The 21,760-nt window shown below is 40.6% G+C and overlaps 6 protein-coding genes across 6 annotated transcripts; 2 read left to right on the top strand and 4 right to left on the bottom strand.

Annotated features, from left to right (window-relative positions):
- Positions 1 to 283: 283 nt before the first annotated feature.
- ALT_1291 (class I SAM-dependent methyltransferase) lies at positions 284 to 1,338 on the bottom strand (the record flags this gene model as incomplete). Its single annotated transcript, XM_033561704.2, has 4 exons — positions 284 to 539; positions 618 to 765; positions 840 to 1,093; positions 1,148 to 1,338. The coding sequence occupies 4 exons, from the start codon at positions 1,336 to 1,338 to the stop codon at positions 284 to 286; spliced, it is 849 nt and encodes a 282-aa protein (XP_033417595.2).
- Positions 1,339 to 3,683: 2,345 nt separating this feature from the next.
- Positions 3,684 to 5,701, top strand: ALT_1290 (fungal specific transcription factor domain-containing protein; the record flags this gene model as incomplete). Its single annotated transcript, XM_033561705.2, has 2 exons — positions 3,684 to 4,742; positions 4,796 to 5,701. 2 exons carry the CDS (start codon positions 3,684 to 3,686, stop codon positions 5,699 to 5,701), a joined length of 1,965 nt encoding a protein of 654 aa, XP_033417596.2.
- Positions 5,702 to 6,024: 323 nt separating this feature from the next.
- ALT_1289 (uncharacterized protein) lies at positions 6,025 to 6,709 on the bottom strand (the record flags this gene model as incomplete). Its single annotated transcript, XM_089599132.1, has 3 exons — positions 6,025 to 6,102; positions 6,155 to 6,314; positions 6,366 to 6,709. 3 exons carry the CDS (start codon positions 6,707 to 6,709, stop codon positions 6,025 to 6,027), a joined length of 582 nt encoding a protein of 193 aa, XP_089456278.1.
- Positions 6,710 to 6,975: 266 nt separating this feature from the next.
- Positions 6,976 to 7,461, top strand: ALT_1288 (uncharacterized protein; the record flags this gene model as incomplete). Its single annotated transcript, XM_089599131.1, has 1 exon — positions 6,976 to 7,461. One exon carries the CDS (start codon positions 6,976 to 6,978, stop codon positions 7,459 to 7,461), a length of 486 nt encoding a protein of 161 aa, XP_089456277.1.
- Positions 7,462 to 8,949: 1,488 nt separating this feature from the next.
- On the bottom strand, positions 8,950 to 9,309 carry ALT_1287 (uncharacterized protein; the record flags this gene model as incomplete). Its single annotated transcript, XM_033561706.2, has 1 exon — positions 8,950 to 9,309. The coding sequence occupies one exon, from the start codon at positions 9,307 to 9,309 to the stop codon at positions 8,950 to 8,952; it is 360 nt and encodes a 119-aa protein (XP_033417597.2).
- Positions 9,310 to 11,463: 2,154 nt separating this feature from the next.
- ALT_1286 (PI-PLC X domain-containing protein At5g67130) lies at positions 11,464 to 14,219 on the bottom strand (the record flags this gene model as incomplete). Its single annotated transcript, XM_089599130.1, has 5 exons — positions 11,464 to 12,748; positions 12,816 to 13,360; positions 13,419 to 13,514; positions 13,581 to 13,744; positions 13,793 to 14,219. The coding sequence occupies 5 exons, from the start codon at positions 14,217 to 14,219 to the stop codon at positions 11,464 to 11,466; spliced, it is 2,517 nt and encodes an 838-aa protein (XP_089456276.1).
- Between the last annotated feature and the right edge of the window lie 7,541 nt (positions 14,220 to 21,760).

The following is a 21,760-nucleotide window of genomic DNA, read 5'->3' as shown; positions in this document are numbered from 1 at the left end:
TTATCTAGATCCAGTAACCGTCAGGTACACCACCACTTAGATTTTCCCGGATTATTACTTTCATGTTTACTTCTACTAATATTTTCACGGGACCGCTTCTTCCTTATGGACATAATCATCAGGCTTATCACTATATAGTGAAGGAGCCACAGACCTGAAGTATAGGGTGGCTAGTTTTACGTCTAGTTACACCTTTTTGAGCAGCCGAGTATATTTCTGATTTCCGAAGCCTTCTATTGAAAAATGAAAAGCGAGCTAAGAATTTCGCGGAATACCTCAACAATCAAGGCTTCTGTCCCACGAAAGCAAAGCGGCGCACCTTCCACGAAAGACCGTTTCTGGCCTCAACAACCGTGTTGGCATGCAGTTTGGTGAGCTCCTCCTTGAGGTCTCCGTCTAGCTTGCTGATCAGCTCCCCAAACAGGCCGAGGTAATTCGTCTGGTCCAGCAACAGTAGGTAGGTGTCGGTTGAGAATTCCTCCCGGACCACATTCTTCAGGCCTTGTTCCTTGAATGTTTCTGCTAGAGCCACGGACCATCTGCAGGATGTTGTGAGTTCACCCCAGGCATGATATAGCGGTCTTTCAAAAAGCGTGAGAAAAGAAAGAATTACTTACGACGCGGGGGTGGCGGCGCGGAAACGAGCATCAAGGCGCTGCAGCAGCTTTTCGGCATTCTCGGATGAATTGGCAGGGTCGGCCTTAACGATCGGGCGCTTGCTCGCGTCGTCATTGGGCTCCTCCCATTGCAGGTAGCCACCGGGCTCTAGGTATCGTGGCGGACGCCGTCAGCCCGGCTTTCTCATGACACCATCATTAGCGGATGGAGACGGCACATACTGAGCAGTTTCATCATGTTCTGTATGACGGGCACTGGATCGCTGCCTGCTTGGTTGACCACTTGCACGAGCAGTCGCGCATGGACAACATCGAACTTTTCTCTGTATTCTTCCGGGATCTCGCCCAAGATATCGAGCTTGCTCAGGGATACATTAGGAGGAAGGAACCCGGGGGCGGGGTACTGCTCGCTCGAGATGTCGAAGCCGTGGAGCTTTGCGTTGGGGAGTTGACGGAGGAGGTCGAGGATCCAAATTCTGAGTGGGCATTAGAATTAGCTCTGATACAAGGCGAGCGTAGAAAATCCATACCCAGTGCCCGTGCCTACGTCGGCAATGGCGAGATCTGGGCGGGAGACATCAATGCACGGGTGCAAGAGATATCCCATGTTCTCCTTCCAGATGTAATGCTGGAGGCTCAGACGGGTCGAAGCCGCGACATTGCGATTGAGGCGATATGGATCCGACGCCGACGATACCGAGTTACCGTTGGACTGGGTCATTGTAATATCGAGAGAGACAAGTTGAAATTGAACTCAATATGCTGCTGAGATTGGACACACAATGTAAAGACTTCTGATCATTTAAGTACGAGAAGCATTCACCACCGCTACGCCAGGTAGCCTAATAGTGTCATTATCTCTCAATCTCTATCGTCCCTGCCCCTCCTAGGGAGCCCCACGTGCTCGTCTGGTCATACACGCTCGCCGCGCTGGAGACAGAGAGCCATCATGGCCTGCCGCCGGAATTAGGTAACCGGTTTACCCGGGGAGATATGAAAAATGTCTAGTCGAGCGCGGTTCGAGGAGAAGACGTCCGATCAGTGCTAGACCGCCGAAAGTAAGAGAACCACGTCGAGTCGGTACACCCCGCGTAGACGGACGGCATGGAGTGGCCTAGCTTTACCGCCAGGGGCCGAAAGGTTGCATCAACCAGAATATGCCTATCATTTCTATTAAGGTGGAAATGGTTGTGTAGGCACCTTAGGTTGAAACTCACCTACACGAGTCATTGCCCTTGGCACAATCTCCCCGAGCGCGTTGGCCGCCTGGCGGCCTGCTTAGCGCTACCGCCGTCATTTAGACTAGAGACTAGCGAACAAGCGAGACGTCGCCTAGAAAGCCGGATACGAGCTCCCACACAAACTGGGCCGCCATGATGAGATCTCGACCTGATGGTGTGAAGAAATCCGCTTTCCCACTTGGACCGCGCTTTTCCGCGGCCCGCGACGGGGGGATCTGAAGTAAATGGGGCCGGTCCGGCCGCTCGTTCATACAGCTATGTAAGTAATGCGATGCTGATGGGCTGTTGTCGTGCTGTTACGTGGTGTAAACATGTCACGTCGCCTCGTTAAAAGGTCCCGTGACCTGCATGTCAACCACGCAACTGGGATCTATATCTATCAAATTGACCATTTTAATATTGTGAGCAATCCCCGTCTACAACACGCGAGTGGTACTGCTTTTGTCTATCTTCTTTTAATTCCTGGTTTGATGCTCGCCTGGCCTTCCAGCGGTGGTCACCGGCTCGGCGGCTATGACCGGTCGTGCCTTAGTACGGATCCGGCTATATACTCCGTTCAGATGGGCCGTGCGCCTCTAACGGAACACGAGAGGGCTGGAATTCAAGAGTCTTGGGGCATAAAATGTAACCATACTGATACTTCGCCAGTTGAAGATTTTTGTGGGCAACCAGAGTTTACGGGCGGAAGCGGGCCTCGTGGATGCGGTACTGAAAAGATCAAATCGACGATCAATTAGGTTAAGGTTCTTCGGCCCCAGCTGATCTATCTGCTATGGCACGTCCCGTCGTGATCCTTCTTTGGCCCCGTAGTCCTCCAGTGTAAGAGGAGATGTCAATCTAATATCGAACTGGGAGCGAATCGGATCGGAGTTTTACGAATTCTGGCTGGGCCAATGAGATCGCTGGATTCTACCATGGATACAACTCGCCTAACTATGACGTTTTACCGAGTTTAATCCTTTGATTATGAAGAGTCACTTAGACGGGTAGTTTGCCAGAAATCAGACCTTCTTTTTATCCCAAAACATCCCGCTTAGTGGCAATTAATGTATTTGCTACCCTATTAGCGAGGACCGGGTGAAAGGATATATAGTAATACGAAGGAGGCAGAAATGATCGGCGTGACATCCCTGCATTCCTGCGTTGGCCGTGCACACCCCCATGCCCTCCAAGATTTCATGGATTGGCTGAAAGGGTTCGCTTCTAGTATTAAGGTACCACGTACCTACCACTCCGAAGCACTACTGCAAGCCAGCAGTTCGTCTAAACCTTCCGCCGGCGGTCGTCCGAATCAGAGCCAATGTCTGCTCTGCAGACTGACTTTCTCTGCAGATCATCAACATTGCCGGTTCTAGAATTGGCAGTTTCTCGTATAGAGGCCAGTGCGGAAATGCCAGTTCTCGTATAGATGCAAGGTGACGGTCTGTCTCATCTGCATCAATTTAGACTGAAGAATGTTCCGGATTAGGCAGGTAGTTCTCTATATACCCGATGTTTCCACGTAGATTTAGGATAGTAAAGGTCTTTAAAATTCAACTCCTTCGACAGTTCGTGGTCTCGGCTGCGTACCTTCACCTAGGTCACCGACAGAAAGTGTATCTATCCCCATGATCTGCATGGATCCAGCAGTAAAGCTTGGTAAGCTTAGATTTGTCCTGGTCAAGACCGAAATTACTGACTAGGTGGCAATGCAGCCGCACGGAGTCTGAATGGATGCTGGACCTGTCGAGTCCGCAAGAAGAAATGTGACGAAACTCGGCCTGTGTGTCGTTCATGCTCTTATTTTGGGCTGGAGTGCCACGGATACGGCCCAAGACCGGAGTGGATGGACAACGGCAGACTCCAGAAAGAACAAGCTGCAAAATTTAAGCACATTGTCAGCCAACGGAAATCGTCAAATCGAAAGGAAAGGCAACCCCGGGAAGCGCGTTCGTCGCAGGATTATAACCAGAGCCTGGGGCCAGTATCGACTGAAGACGCGCCAACACACATAGCATCGTCATCCGCTTCCGTGCCGCTCCCTTTTAACGATTGCAATGATACCGGGGTCTATGGCCCCGTTTTTGATACAATTTTAAGTTCCTTTATGGACCCGACATGGGGCGCACTGCCCAACTATGACTATGTAGCTACTGCACCCCAGTCCCTTGTGAACGAAGAGCATCACCAACACCCATCTGCATTTTTCAGGAACATGGACTCAACGCAAAGCTCATTATCGCCCGGATCGTCGGGAGATTTATCATGGCTTGCCCCCGACATGATGGGCGTGCATGACGTGAAGGCTGCGCGGAATGCAATCGTGCCACAAGACGAGATGGGATTTGCCACGAATGGACGGTCCCTCTCAATGATGGATGAATGGGCATGGGACTCCTCTTCAAATGGTAATGGCTTCCCCAGTCAGGCCGGTGTGAGTGACTATGCTGCCGGAAAGCCCACTGCTCCAGGACATTTTATGGCTTCTGGAAATGACCAAAAACATAGGGCGCCGCCAGAGGCTCTGATTGAGCCAGTCCGACATAGACGAGCAGAGGACACATTATTTATGCACTATCTGGATCGGGTATTCTACATCCAGTTCCCATTTTACCTCTCCCGGAACCCACGAGGAAGAGGTTGCCTATTCTCGATTTTGAGGATGGTCAAGCCCGCGTATCTGGCAACTCTGGCCCTCGGTGAACGAGACCTTCTCTCTACCCATCCGCAACAGGGCGATGTCACAGCTACCCTGACTCAACTGCGCGCCACGGGTGGGTACTACGATCTGGCAGCTCAGGGAACACAGCGCTTGCTGCAAGAATCACATACATGGAATAGGAATGCTCATATGCTTCACAATATCGAGTCTCTCGCGTCCATCCTTCAGCTCTTATTCTGGGAGGTATGTGGCTTCCACTGCTTTCCATGTCAAGACTCACTGGCTTAAGTATCAAGCTCTTTGCCGGCGGTAGAGGGAATTGGCAGATCCTCCTTCGTGAAGCCGCTCGACTCATCCCCGGCCTTCTAGAGGCGCGAACACCTCTGACCAAACCCAAATCGGCGGGTTCCGACCATACAGCCCCTCTACACCGCATAGAAACACTCTCCCCTGACGATCATTGCGCGACTGGTGTCTTGCTTGGCTCCTTTATATCGCTTGATATCATCGCCTCCGCCTCTACTCGGCGGGCCCCATTTCTCAATATTGACCACGCACAGGCGCTGCGGAATCCTTGCATATCATTGGAAAGTATTATGGGCTGTAGCAACTCAGTTATGGGCCTGATCTTTGAAATTTCCTCGCTGGACAGGTGGAAGGAAGAGTCACAGGCGGTCCGCAAGCTAAGTATTATCGATCTGGCTGAGCGTGGCCGCCAGATCGAGGAACGCCTTCGACAGGAACTTGTGGACATAGACACTCCGCCGGAAACTGGCCCATCGTTGTTAAATCGCTCGAAAGTGCACTCGATCCCCGTCGACCCCGATGTTAACCGGCTTTTCGCCCTCTCAGCACTCATCTATCTCCATGTTGTGATCTCAGGAGCACATCCAGAGCTGCCGGAGATCGCAGATGCGGTCTCACAAGTCATCGCTGTTTTCAAGCGCCTGTGGGACCCAAGACTGCTCCAAAGTGTCTTAGTCTGGCCATTTTGCGTGTCCGGCTGCTTAGCCCTGGAGGAACAGCAGAATTTCTTTCGTGCCATTTTCTCGGCAGCAGAGATTACAGAGTCGACGGTTGGGGCGTGTTTCGAGGCGTTTAGAATCATGGAGAAGTGTTGGGAAGCCAGAAAGTCAGGCCCCTTTAATTGCGACTGGGCTTCAATAATGAAACAGCAGGGTTATTATGTTTTGCTCAGATAGAAGAATCCATAGAAATAGAGAAGTCATGGTCACAGCGAGAATCCAAACCTCTTCTTCAAGAGGGGATTGCGGAAGTTGAGAATCCACATACATCCTTACCACTCCCATTTTTCGATTTACAGCCCGTTGTCGACATCTGAGACAGCCAATGGCAAGGTTCGTGTGCAGTCCAGTTCGAAAGACTCGCTAAATCAGAGATGGCAAGTCGATAACTTGATCATATTAAATACATATATATGTTGTAGGGGTCTATTAACAATGCAGACCTGATGTGATTCCCTTGGTGCACCGATATGATTCACTTTTACTTCGTTCCAGTAGGACTAATGTGATAAGTCCTTAGTGACCTTCAGCAGAGTGGCTGCGTTGTTCACTCTCTCTGCCGCAATATCTCTCCATCGCTAAGAAAATCTAGCAGGGTTATGTAGTCGAAAGATGAGGAACAGTGCTTACCTCAGCATTTGTGAGATTCCCCAACTTCAAGCTGTTGGTAAGACCCGGGACGACTGGAAAGTCTTCATACCATGCTGACGGTTCTAACAACAAATGCCGATAGAGCGAGTGATTATTCATACCTTGCTCGTAGTCAAGAGCCCTCTCAATCGCCATATACCTGTAGTTTACAGCCTTTGTTGCAGCTTTCAGACCATCGAGATACCATTACTTCCACCAAGGTCGTTTGTATATTGCAAGCGACGGTGCATATGCACTGAACTTCTTTGCGGCATGTGGGAACGGTCCGCTGCATTGTATAGCACCGTCAAGTTGAATCACGACCATGAGAAGGCCATCGAGCCAGCCTCGAAGTGCCACAGAGTAGTCATAAGCATGCCTACGGAGAATAGAGGGCTCGCTCAGTCGTGCAGTCATCAAAGTCCAGAGTTTTGCCGTGGCAACATGGTAGTGCCAGCCGGGGTCACCGAACCGTTCCATCCATTGAACAGTATCAAATCCAGAGTGGTAAAAGAAGGGGTTATCACCCACTGCTGGGATGAACTCAAAGTCCATGGTAAGCAATGCATGCACCTCCCTGAATCCAGATGGCATCAACGCCACCAGGCGTGGTGAAATACTTGTCCTAGAGTTCGTCATCGCCCTCTGTTCACTCGTTATTCTTCCTCCTGGCGGCAAATTACTACCGTGCCTCGGCCCGCGATATCAAGCTTGCGATACGAGGCCATTTCTGATCCCATGTAATCGCCCAATTCGCCGAAGCAATTGCGGGCGCGGCCTATATCCAAGCATACCGGCTACATAAGCAATTTGGCCTCAAGATGAGAATGACCATCGATGAAATGAAGAGCACATACTTCCTCACAAGGGTTAATCAGCACTGGCCTAGTGCTTGCCTCAACACCATTAGAATTGTGATGGTATTCGTCCCGGGATGTTGTTATGTCGCATTGAGCATCTCGCCCAGTATCGCGGGCCCAGCCCTCGCATATATCCTAACCACTGTACAGACTCTCCAGTTTACCGTTCGCCAGCTTGCTGAGGTGGAAAGTCACATGAACGTCGTTGAGCAGCTAAATTACCATGCTATGCAGTTAGAGATGGAAGAAATGGAGGATGTGTCCGCACAGCATGATGCATTAAGCAAGCTATCTCCCGCCTGGGCGGAAGCTGGGAAAATCACCTTTGCGAACATGCATATGTGGCATCATCCCAGACTCCCTCTCTTGCTCCGCGGCCTGGATCTTGAGATCTGTGCTGCAAAGCATATTGCATTCATTGGAATGCACTGGCGCCAGCAAATCTAGCATCTTATCCGCGTTGTTCTGTATTTACGGAACTGATATCGGGAGAGATTAAGATTGATGACGTTGACATCACGACAATCCCGCTGACAGTTCTCTGTTCTCATCTTACAATTGTTCCCCAGATCCGACGCTTTTTCGGGGCATGGTGCGGGCGAATATCAATCCGTTTAATGAACACACAGATCTGGAAATGTGGTCTGTACTAAGGATAGCTCATCGACCTATTGATCAAGACAAAGAAGTAGGGGCAGAAGAGAAAGACTAAAAGACATCTGAAGACAGGAGTTTGCCCAGCTGAGGCTGTCCCAAGTCAGAATGCTTATTCTGGCTACCAGGCCTTATATACAGCACTTGAGGGCTTAAACACAGCTTTGATGAAATTGTCGTTGATTGGTGGGCTGGGTGAAGCTAAAGAACTACAAGGATCCTGCGATGAGAGCATCAGAAGAATGTATTAAAGTTCCATCAGGCTATCAAACATTGGCTATTAGGAGGGGTAAGGATGAAATAAATTTTGCTCCACTATATAATATGGCATGGGTTCTACAGCAAATGCAAATAGATAAGAAGACAAGTCCCTTCACTAGGGCTTTCTATATCATGGATAGAGAAAGATGCCTATACCAGAGTAATTAGACCAGTGGTAGTTCACACCATAAGTATTACAGGGAATACAATCATGCCTATATTAAGTGTTAATAGTTACCTATTAGGACACTAAGGTTAAGGTGCACAGCACTATTCATACAGCGCCTATTAATGTGGTGTCCCATTATTTTATATGGTAAAAAGAGCTTGGTGGTTATTCTGCCGCCTTTGTCAAGGGCCACATACTTTAATAAATAATAAGAACTCTTCTAGTCAAAGCAGTCTCAGCTATGTATATATAATCAGTTGCAGACCCTGTCTTTATATAATCAGTAGATTCGTGGATCTCCAAATTTGCCTTTTAATATATCATTAGATATCCAACTCTTCGCTAATTGTACCTAGCAACACAGAACCAGCTGATCCCGCATCTCGTGAGCAGACATGCTAATATCTAGTTAATCTTCTCCTGGCATAGATTGGGTACTGAGAGCCAGTCCGCCACAGCCAAGCAATCTGTCCATCAAAACGCACCGCCAATCCCGACTCCCACATCATAATTAGACGTAGTTTTTGTGTTCCAAATATCTACCTCATATGAGGTATTGCTGATCTGTGGAGGACACTACAAGGGATGTCGCCTTTGCCGGCATTATCATTCTCGCTCCTTGTCAAAAATCATGGCAGGAGACTCATAGATTGGTCAGGTAGGCATAGCAATTGTGCAAGTCTCTCAATAATCTGTGTATACTGTCTTTGATCGGATTTTTGGACCCACTGACCCCAAAAAAAGGCTGAGCATAGTGAACAACTCACCCCCAATGTTCTGGAAAAGACGCCCATAAGATACTTCAATTATTCCATTAAAGCCTATAACAATCCAAGCTTGACAACATCGCGTCATTCAGATCTGGTGTGATCTGTCACTTCCACTTCGAAATCATACTTGTACCAACGATCGCCTTCCCATTTCATCAACTTGCCGAAATGGTTATATTCATGGTGACTGCGCTCTGGTTTAGTCTGCTCGCTTGTGAATTTTCCATTGAACCGATAGTTAGAGCCATGATCATTGAGCAGTTTCGACCTATGGCCAACTTGGACTAGAGCAGCATCCGGATTTTCACACAGCTTCCGATACATCTTATCCATGGCATTCTCATATCCGATTAGATCGACCTCAGCCCAATCCTGTGGATGGATCCCTTCCCAGTGGGCGTGAACATCCGTCATGTAGTGCTCAATTCGCGGTGTGGTCATTGTTTTTATGATTCGCTGAAATCACTATTTCCAACTATGAGACTCATAAGAGTAGGCGGTTGTCTGTGGAGAAATATAATTGCTGTTTTGTAGAGGGGCAAAGCACAAAACATTTTTCGGCCTTGAGAAGGGGAGGCGAGTTAGATATGGATTTCCAATTATTAAACTATTGGGCAAATTGTTTGTCTGGATGTAACGGTATCATGATGTCATGCTGTTGTTGAGTGTCAATCATATGATTCTCAAAATGGATCATGTGTCATGTCGTGTAATGTGTGATGGGCTGCCCCCATGATAAACCCCGCCTTGTACGCGCGGCTGTGTGATTACATGACTAGCAACTGGTATCCAGTCTAGACAGTAGACACCACCTGATCAGTCACATAATGAGAACTAATTATTACATTAATTAGCATATACCTGCCTGTACCTAGTTTCTTCCTTCCTTAGTAATTCCACTCTATACCTTCATGGCCTATTAGGACAGCTAGAGTAAAGCCTTGGACTGAGATATTCTAGCCCATGACATAATGGGGTGGAATAATAGCAACCTAATTAAACATGGCTAACCCCCTAAGGTCATGTGACTACTGCTATCACTACTAGATAGGGAGTTCATTAGTACCTAAGGCAGATCACATGGGCTTAGTAAACATAAGCACTCAGCAGGCCCCACAGAACCTAAATAACCCTGATAGGTAATTTGGAGGCTGTTATACTCTAACTTAATTGCAAAACTATTGCACATTCTCTCTTTTCAACATTCCATGAAACCCTAATCACAGGACTTACTAAGCCTCTTTCAGAAGACATTCCAAGAGCCTCCAGGTACCAATCACCAAGTTGTGCTAATACTTTCTATACTAATAAAGAGGCCCCCCCTCTAGAGTTGCATTTGGTGCGAGTTCAGGTGAGTCCAACCTTAGTTGGAACCGAACTGCTGCAGTTTCGAGTTGAAATTTTATAAATCAAACCCAAATCAAATCCGATGTGATTTAGTTGCGGTTTTACCGCAAAAAACTGCCACTAGGCCTAGCTAGGTATAGCTATGCCCCTACTAACCTATCTAGGGCAGCGGTATACCTAGGCAATAACCAAAATTTCAAGGGTTTTTAGATTTTAATTTCTTATACCTTAGGCACCTTTACCATATCTATTAGATATGCTTATATAAAATTATAATTTTTCTATGAAATATATAGTAATTATAACTATTCTAATCTATTTTAGAAATATTAATTCAATATCTATAGGTTTGAATGGGTGGTGGTTAAAAAATATTCTAACCAAGGTGAGTATTGAACCTTAGTGCCCTTATATATATATCCACACTACTTTCATACCAACCCATGACAAAAACAATTATTCCCCTATATCTCACCAACCACTAGACCTTTTGAATTAAAATTTTATATTTAGATAGACTAGATACTAGGCTATCTAGTGATATCAATATTTCTATGGAAATCCTAGAAATTAGTGGTTACTAAGCAAAATGGTTTTTTATGGTTTAACCGAAGACCCCCTGGATCCGACCCAGAACCACCCCTAACCCAGCGCGGGCTTGCAATCTAGGAACCGAATCAAACCGCTGCGAGTTCGGTGAGGGTTGGGTTCGATTTTTGCAGGTCGGTTATGCCACTCTAGTTGTGCTAATACTTTCTATACTAATAAAGAGGGCCCGCCCCTTTCTGGGCACTTCTAACTAGAAGTTAGTAATAAAAGTACAGACCCTAATAAAACCCCTCTAAATAATTAACTTGATCATGTTACTTCCAGACCTGGGTGTCAAGGACTGGGATGGTTGAACTCTAATCTCATGGGCTGCTGAGCATGGGGATGAGGCCATGGCCCATGGCCCATGGCACACCGCACACACTAGTTCAGCGAGTTGGAAACCCGAATCTTTGAGATCCATATGATTAGGACACTATAGCTACCTATTTCAGCTAATCTAGCCTTCTACAGCGACGAGTTTAGGAAGATAATGTAAATAGCACCCTCAGGTAGAGAATGGAATTGAAATAACAGTTATAGAATCATAAGAAAGGGAGGGGACAATAAAAACTTCACCTCCTTGGTACAATTTCCCTTCTTTCCGCGCTTTTGATGCGACGCAGACGTTTGAGTACTTCAGCTGTGCTATGCATATTTTTAACCATGTGAAAATGTGACAGGTTTTGGTTGATAGTTCACAGGTCCATCTTTTGCACCATCTTGCATGGAATCAATCTGAGTTGGTTTGTGGTTGGAAACTCGGTTCATGATATCATGTTTCTCCTTTTTATGGACCTTTCGAAGCTGGGAGGGCTTACCATCAATGGTGGGTTGTTCAAAAACTTTTTTATATATGAAACGTCCTGCAGCAAGCTTTAGAGCCTCAGGTGTCTCCCAGTTATGTAAAGCCGCGTTGCAATAGAGAGTGTTAAGTATGCCTCCTCCAACGTCTATAAAGTCAAGATTTAGCCAGTTTGGTGTTATATTGTAGCCATCTTGAAAAGCCATCACATGTTCCCGAATGAAGTCAGGAGTGTTGGCATGTGTAATGAGGGGAAACCAGTCCGGCAACAGCTCCTGTCCAGCCTGCACCCAAGGAAAGTGATTCATCGCCATCAAATTTTTGGAACCATATTGACTTCGTCTCGATTCCTGTCGTAGTTGGGTCCATGTTTCCTGGTTGAGGCTGTCAGGACCATAGACGTTTTCTGACATGAAATCCCACTGGTATGGAAAGACCTTGTCAGCGCCGTTGTAGTCGCTAAAGACAACAAGACGCTGGTTCTCTTGTAACATCTCCCACAGAGTGGGCCAGTCGTTGTCCTTTTGCATATCAGGGGATGGCCAGAAGACCTTATTTGCGACACCAGCTTCCTGAAAGATTGACCATAGAACAGCACGGTGGGAAACGTCTATCTTATCTTCGATAATGATAGTTATGACGTTATCGAAGTGGGTCATATATTGGTTGATTGCCTTGAGGGCCGAGAGCAGCGAAACAGGTGTCGCGAATGGATTATTAGCGAGATAGCCAATAATAGGCTCGCCCCACGCATGCAGCAGGTAGATATCATCATTATATACCCAGATATCAAGGAGGAGAGTGCTGGCGCCCCAACATAGCTGGTTACTAATGCTGAGGGCCTGATTAGCAACAATGAAACCGTCTGCATAATTTGCAAAGGCATTGTGGGCTGCAAGGTAACAGTTCTTATTGTAAGGCAGGTCAAGCTCAGCACCAAGCAGCACGTCCACTGTTCCGAGGGCTGTCATTTTGTCCTCACATGATCCAGATGGGAGAGTGATATTGAATGTGCTCTCGCTGATGCCAAATGTGAGGGTCGTTGCGTCGGACTCTCTCATGAAGCATCTCTTGCCTGGTGTATTGTTTTGATAGTGTGTGTCATCTGCAAGAAAGACATCGACAGTCCAGTAGTCATAGCTGGCACCAGTCAGTATTGTATACATCATTGTTTTGAAACGGAAGTAAGACCAAGAACGCAACTTACCCTGAACTTCCAGTTTTGTATTCCACCATATTAAACTGGGAGGATTTTTGCCCCACGAGAATATAAGGATATTCATATATATAAGGCAGATCTGAACTGTACTGATGAGTGAGGCTGACATAGCGGATGTTTTGGGCAAAATTATTTTTCATTGCAATGAATGCGACTGTGTTGTATCCCAAGGGAGTTATCCAGCTGTCGGTACATCGACCGCTCGGCATATCAATGGTCCAGCCACCAGGGTAGATGTCGATTGTTATATCTCTCCCAGAATCATCGCCGCTGGTAGAAAAAGCGCATTCTTTGTTCTCTTTTCGATTTTTGAAAGGCTTCTCCTGTGTATCATCGCGGTTGATAGGGGGCACGACATCAAGCTGTACAGAAATATTCCAGTAGTCGGACCCCCCTGGATTACTGTAAACAATCCAGGGGCCGGACCTACCTTTTGATATAATTGGTTCAATGTAGTTGGAGTAAAATGGCGGGCCAGATTGGAAGTGATGATCCATCTTTGCCACAGCGGACACAGGGAACATATTATATACCTGGAATATGTAACTCAGCCTGGAGTTAAGGAAGAACCTGATAGGCGAGTTGACATACTGAAACAAAGAAATATGCGTCGTATTTGATGTCGACGATCCCGCCCTCTCTCTCGTATGGCACAGTACCAGGACCAATGAGTGTTCCACAAGCGCCCTTAAATTAGGGTTAGTTCACTTCATAAGCCTTAATAGACAGGCTTCACTATGTGCAATGGCTTACACTGCGAAGGTTAATGTTGAATCTGTTTCTAGTGATTTGAAACCACATTGGCCCATATTGGGAATCGTCAGCTTCTCTCATCATACAATCATTCTCCCCTGTATAAAACGCTGCTCCATCCTCAAAGTATATGGTTAATTTCCAGTGGTCAGTGCCCAAAGATCCTGAACTTTGTATTAGCAATGTCCTGTTCAAGTCCCAGGGGAACTTACCAGTCTGATAAGAGGCCTTAAAATCAGCGGTGGTTGAGGTATTACTGTCAACTTCCCACCATGTTCTGCTCTCCCACCCCCAGTCAGAGTAATGATGTTCAAGAATAACTTCTGACAATGTCACGGGTAAGTTGTTTTCAATACCAATACAAGCAGTCCGATCTGTACTTTGACTGGTTCCACCAAGGCGGTTGCCGTATTTGTTAAGTGCCTTAGGGGCCTGACTTAGAGGATCTCGCATGGCATCTGTGGCGCCAGAAGTAAAAGGGCCAGGGACGCCTACGACAGGTTTATCATTGAAAAAAGATATATGGCCATAGTTGTTGATCGTGAGACCCTCAACCTTCTGAACTGCCTGCAAGGCAGTACTTTCACCAGCTTTATCTGAAGATGATTCTGACGTGCCATCAGGCTTGGCTATGGCCATTGTTGAAGGCGGTGCCTTCCTCTGCTTCTCACAATCCTGGCACATAAGTGTACTAAGTGATGATAGGTGCTATTACAACAATATTAGGAGTATGATGTTAAGGTAACTATTTAATAAAGACTAAAAGGAATAAACACACATGAGGTAACTATGTCCCACAAATATATACATAGACAAACCTCCGACATTAGAATCCAACTAGTCATAGGAAGTCATCATGAGAGGTCTTAATTCGCCACATTAGCCGCAAACGGTCACAACTTAGCAGGTTATACGCCATAATTATGCCTTAATGATGAAGTGCTTCTGAGATTGCCTAACTACTACTTCATATCCAAACTATAAATTGGGGGCTGACCAAATAAGACCATCATGCGCTGCTGTATCCCTCCCGCGAACCCCCATCCCTGCGATGACATCCCACTGGGACTGCATCCCTCCGCTGTAGGGGAGGGATGGTCAAGGTATTATCCAGTTCATCTCCTTATAGTGCTGCTGCCTATCCCAGTCATAGTATCCCAGTCTGCTAGTATGGTGGGGAAATCAGCATGAACCTGTTAGGATTAGCTTACCTAGTAGGTTTTTGTAAAGGCTCGGCTGCAACCCAGCCACTTAATTATGCAGCCACCCCTTGCTTCCTAATTATTTTTCAACCTCCTGTTTTCACACCTTGAGCTGCTTTTAAATCATCACTGAATACATCTAGGATAGATAGTAAAGATAAATAGTATCCCCCTTATCTGGTATTCAAGAAGACAAGGATTAGTTTTTGTTTATATATAATCTACTACTCTCTACCATTCTCTTTTATTGATATTTACCTAGTCAACAGGCTATCTACCCTGTTACATAGATCCTTACAGTTTTATCAGGTGCATAGCTCCCTACCTAGGTTATACTATATCTTATATCTAATAATCTAGGTCATCTAGCTAGCCTGCTTAACTACCCCTAGGTCTAATTCCAGCATAATCATACCAAACTTAGTACCTGTTAGGGGGTGGAATCTCATACTAGTAGTATACCTCTATTATAGAGATATATATCTCCACCTCCTACCTACTTTAGTCCTAGACTGGTTAAACCCAACCTAGAAATCCCTAACCTATAGGCCAGTTAGGTTTTGAGAACTAGAACCTGTTTAGGTTTTGGGTTGAAAAACAGGTTAGGTTAGATTAGGTTAGATTTAGATTATGGGCTCTCTAGAACCTATATTATTGTAATATAGTTTTACTTATATAGTAAGGTAGATAGCCAAACATTATAATGGCCCAGTACCCGGGGGGGTACTCATACAAATTCTAGGGTTAGCAGGGGGGGGGGTACACAGGGTAACTCAGTACCCCCCCTTAACTTAGTCAAATCTTAATATTTTTTAATGGTTTAAAATAATTTATGATTCTAACTAGCTAATCTATTAGATTCTAATATTAGATTCTAGAATATTTACTAGGAAGGTGGTCAAACTAGGGGGGTCAGGGTAAGGTCAAAATTTTTTGTTGGGGTCTGCCAAGACCACTATCTGCGGGAAGTCTATACCCTTTTAGGCCACCATCTAGTATGGATTAGTGCCTGAGGTATCTATCAGCCTAGTAGGGCCTTAGAATTCAGGCAGAAAGTAGAAGAAAAATTAATTCTATTTATTTAGTAGGGGTCTAGTACTTGATAACTAATAATTAATATTTTTAGTAAATAATAGGTACTTTTTGCTATAGAATAATAATAGTCTGATTAGGTAAGCATGATTCCTGATTTTTTAAAAATTCTTAGAAGACAGTTTGAAATTTATTACCTGCTGACTAATTATAATTATTTTTAGTAAATAGAGCTAATTTTAACTAGTCTAGTGATATATAGCATGCTTAGTAATATTAAGCCTAGAATTTATGAAAATTCATAGAAGTGAATATTTCATGGATTTCATATAGTAGAGATATATATTAGAGAGGGGTCAGACTAGGGGCCCTAGTTAGTTAGTTAGATAGTAATTAGATCTAGTTACTCTAATAAATCTAGTAGGGATAGTAGATATATAATAGTCTACTAGGTAGAGGTAAGGTATAAGAGGAATATATATATTTAGAAAGTCAGAGAGAGGGAAGAGAAATCTAGACAGGAGGTCTAGTTATATATTATTAGATTCTATAAAATAAGGGATTAAGTAGTATAGAAATATATATAATTAGATTACTAACTTATATAATACTATAATATATAATTAAAGAGTAATAGAGTCTAATAATAAAAGTAATATAAGAAGTAAATAAATATAAGAATAAAAATATTAACTATAGATATACTTAATTATAAAATACTATTAAAGAAATATATATTTAGAAAAGAAGAGTATAATAAGAGAACTCTAGAGAATAGATTTAAGACTATAAGAGTCTAAATATATATAATAATTATAATAAGAAATATATATTCTTAGCTTAGTATAAATAAAATAAAGTAGTATAAGAATATAAGTCTAGATTAATATATATAAAGAGAATAGGTTATAATATACTACTATAGAAAGATATATATTTAAAAAAAAGAAAGAGGTAAGAGAAAGAGGTAGAGAGAAAGATAAAAGATATATAAGAAATAAAGCTAAAATAAATAATCTAATATAATTATTATAGTAGAAGAATATATATATATATATATATATAAAAGAAGAGTAGAGTAACTATAATTATAAAAATAGATTAAGACTTAGTAGGTTAGTAATATAAATATAATAAAAGAGAAGAAGAATAGAATATAAAATAGATATAAAGTAAAATATAATAGTATATTTATTAATTAGTATAAGATATATATAAAGAGGATTTTTTATTATACTAAGGAGATCTTAGTTATAGGAATATATATATTTATATAGATAAGAAGATAAATTAGAGTAGAATACTAATATTAAGATATAAAAAATAATAAATAGAAGATAAGAGTAATGTATTATAAGAATAAGATAGAGTTTAGAAAAATATAAAGTATTTTAAATAAATAGAATAAGATAATTAAAATTAAGAGTAATTATAAGAACTTAAGAAGGTAGAGAGTAAGTAGAATAGATTTAGAGAAAGAAGAATAATATATAGAATAGAAATAAAATAAAGATATATATTAGAAATTCTTAGAGTAGTATAAGTAAAGAGATCTTATAGTCTCTAAAGAATAGAAAAGTAGAATAAAGATAGAAAGTTAGATAATAAATAGATAAGAGGTATAAAGAGAGAGAAGAAGTAAGATCTATATAAAATAAAAGATATAAGTCAGAGCTAGTAGTAATATACTGGGATAATGTTCATCGCAATAGGAGGTAGAGCCTTTGAATTATGCAAGGGTAGGGGGTAGGCCCGCAGCCGCCCTATACATATTATATTAATATTAAAGGGCTCTAGCCCCCTTCTTATAATTCTACCTAAGCTATGAAGGAGAGTGATGATCTAATAATTATATATATAGTAATAATAATTACTAGATTCCACCATATACTCATAGATTATATCAAACCTTAGGGGTAGCTATTAATATCATATCCTCCTCTACTTAGACTAAACTCAGTCCGCGGAGTTCTTAGTTATTAATAGAAGTTACAAACCTTAGTCAGCACCCACTATTATAGCTATAGGGGTGCAACTATTGCTAAGAGATATTAATTACTAGATCTAGTATTTAAATATTATTAATTCTTTATTAAACATCCATGGAATTAACTAATTATTTCTTTGTGCTCTTAATTTAAAATAACCTCAGGGGTAGCTTAGTGTATTCTTTATTAATAAGTAAGGGTGTAATTAGATTAGTTTACTTAGTAGTAGTAATATATAAGTTACCTAAGTAATTAACAACCTTAATTAGTGAACAAAGAATTATAGTGAATATTATCTCATTTATACAGCGTAAATAAATAAAATTAATAAAGGTAGAATTAACTAATAATTATAAATAAACAAGCAAGCATTTACTGCTAGTATATATAGCTTAAGTATAAATACTTTCAACTTTTCACACTTCATTATATGTGATTCTTTATAGCAAACCTTAATAATCCATCTATTAGCTAAACTTCTTATACTGTAAATTTCTAAGTAGCTATAGTCTCTCTCTCTTAAGTATTATATTACTCTATTATATACTCTTCTTATTAATATAATTTCATTTCCTTCTAATAATATATCTATTTATATTCCTAATTATCACGGAGCTGTCCAGTCTGCAGAGTAAAAACTTAAATAAGCTCTAACTAAAGTTTAATATTCCTGTGTAGTTCTTCTTAATCTAGTTTGCAAGCAGCTTAACTAGACTATTTAAAATAGTAAGGAACTTTAGAAGGCCATTAAATCCCCCTGCTATTAAGATGCTATATTACTTCAGTAGTATAGAGTTAAATAGAGCAAACCATATTTATAGTATATAAAGAAGTCTAGTACTTTTTAGAAATATATTTCTGCCCCTGAATTCATCTTAGAAGGTGGGAAATATCATGCTCTTTTTACAGGTGCTTATACTAACTATATCTAGAATAACCATAGGGTGTAATATAGTTATTACCTTAGTTAGAATTTAAGTTAGGATCCAGAGTTTAATATATAAGTATTTTAATAAGATATCTTCTTCTTTTATTTATTCCCTACTAACTATTATAGTACTGTCCTATAGGCTGGTAGTTTAAATACTCTTAATAGTAGTAATCCAGTCTCTAAATAGCTGCTTAATATTATTAATTTATCTGATATAGCTTCTCACGCGAAAACTCCTAACAATATGGCTAAATCCTCTTTAAAGACCTATCCTAATATTATTATATCCTCTCCCACTTCTAATATGTGTTCTAGTATGAAACAGACTTATCTTAAGCTAAGGGTTAGTACTACCTCTAGTAGTTCTTTAAAGGATAATACCCCTATGTTAAAAAGTAAGGATGATAGTAAGATATTTCTATGTTATTCTTCTATTACTTTAGTTCTATCTTATTACTTATAATCTCCCTCTGCTACTCCTCTTAATATTTATAACATTAATCTTTATCCCTATGGGTATTTCATAGCTAATAAACTTAGTATAGTTTTCTTTCAGCAGGAATGTACCCCTAATACTCTACCAGAAGCTCTCTTATCCCTTCTAAAGTAATCCACTCCCACTTTAGTCCCTTTAAACCCTTTTCTAATAATATTAGGTGCCCTCCTGGGTAAGTATTAGTATAAGTAGATTAAGGCTTTACTAACTCCCTTAGTAAAGAGGAAGAAGAAGCACCCTCTTAATAGTATTATTCTTACTTAGCCTCTTTTAATTCCTAACTTTGAGGATCTAGAACATCTTTAACTTATTTATAGGGATCTAGTATACTTTAGCATAGTTATTAATAATAAGATAGCAAAGCTTAAGGAGGCCCTTTGCCCTATTAAAGAGAAGGAGGAGGAGGAGGAGCTTAATCCTAAAGATAAAGCCTATTAGGATAAGTAGCTTGCTAATCTTAATAACCTCTAAGGTAGAGGTAGAGGCTAAGGTAGTTAAGCATAGCTCCTATTAAGAAAGTCTATAAAGTTAAGAAAGCCTTTTTAGTTAAATTAATTTTATAGTTCTCAGAGTTTAGGTGAATAAGGCTCTTCTAATTAGAGTTAATTATAGTTTTCCTTTTATACTTAGCTATCTTTAAGTAATTAGCTTTTAGTTAAATAGGTATTTCATTCCTTTACTTTAATATTCTTATAATACTAAATAACTTATCCTTCTCTAATTACTCCTGATAAGTTAGAATTACTACTATAAATAGTCTATTAAAGTTTATATCTCCCTTATTAGCATCCTATTAAGTTTAATTATCCTTTAATAAATTATATGACATTCCCCTATTTAGCTTATTATCTAAAGAAGTTAAGTTAATTTCACTCCAGTCATCTACTAGAGTTAACTCCTTTTAATAGTGCACAGGTTAGCTAGTTCCTATTAGTATATCACTAATATATTCTTAAAACCTTATTTATTAAGTATATTATTTTATTAAGATACCCTCCCCTATCTGCTTTAAATATACTCCTGGATATTCAGCGGATTCCTAATCCTTTTAAGTTATTTTTAAAAGTTCATCATATAAGAATAAGGGGTTATTAACCTCTTTAAGTACCTTACATACTTTAATAGGTATATAGATTAATAATCCTACCTTCCATAATCATTAGATTAGTGCAGCTAATATCTACAGTTTTTTTTTTAGGTTCTTCCTAATATTAGCTTCTACTAATTATTAGCTATTTATGAGATTCTCCACTACATATCTATTAGGTTTAGTAATAGTGTAAGTACTAAGCAGATATAATTAAATAATTTAATATAGTCTAAATTACTTACTCTAAAACTTCTAAGGGGACTTATTCTAAATAAGGACCTATTAATTATATTTAAATTATAATTCCTATATATTACTATCTTAAATCAACTTCCATTTAATTATATGTACTAATAATGTCTTATTAGCTAGGGATTATGCGTGGTTAATATATTATAATTAAATTTTAATTTATTTAATAGTTGGTTAATTAATCTGTAGATAACTAGGTAATAATAGATATATGCCATAGAGAAGATAGAATAGTGATAGTTTTATCTAGATATAAATATATACTTATGCTGCGAAAACAGCTAGAGATAGATACTTATCCTATAGATGTGTTAGTTTTCCCATAAGGTACTTTATTAATATCTTTCTAAGAAACCTATTCATATTCTCATTCTTTCTGTTAATTCTAGGATAATTCAGAGTTATTATATAATATTTTACTTTAAGAATCTTAATATATATTTCTATAACTTAAGATAGAAGGTTTATACTATTATCTAAGAGTAGTTCTTTAAATGCTTTATAGTTGATAAAGATCTCTTTATAGAGAAAATAGGCTAATATTTTATCTTTTATATTAGGTATTACTTTTACTATAACCTAACTAGTTATATAATTAACTGCAGTAATAATCCACTGATTACTATTTAGGGTTATTAGTAAACATCTAATAAGATTAATTCCCTATTATTTAAATAGTTAGATACCTTTCTTTACCAGGTGCTGTATAGCTTTATATTTAAGATTTAGTCTTAAAGGCTTTATAATCTAGTAATTTAGATAGTTCTCTGTAATCTCCTGAATATCCTTTTAAATTATTAGCCACCAGGCACAGGTATAGATAACTCTAAGCAAGGCTAGATAAGCTAGATAACTAAACTAGTTATATAGCTAGGATACAAAGTCTGTTTAAAAGGGAATTTTAAGATATAGTATTTTAATACCTTTATTAATATAATATAATTAATTAGTAGGTTAATGATTAATATATTCCATCTTTAATTAAAAGTTTAGTACTAATATTTAAATTTTTATTTTAATATTATTAGGAATATTTAGATTATTACCTTTTAAAAATAATATCATTACTAGATACTATTTAGATTTAGATAAGTTTAGCAAGCTATAAAGGTGCTATTTACTATTTATTTACTATAACTATATTACAGATAAACTAAGAGTAGGTACTTATACTCTATTCACTAGACCT

This window comes from Aspergillus lentulus (assembly GCF_001445615.1).
Source record: "Aspergillus lentulus DNA, contig: Alt04, strain: IFM 54703, whole genome shotgun sequence".
NCBI classification, from domain to species: Eukaryota; Fungi; Ascomycota; class Eurotiomycetes; order Eurotiales; family Aspergillaceae; genus Aspergillus; species Aspergillus lentulus.
This window is presented reverse-complemented; position numbering and strand designations above follow the sequence as displayed.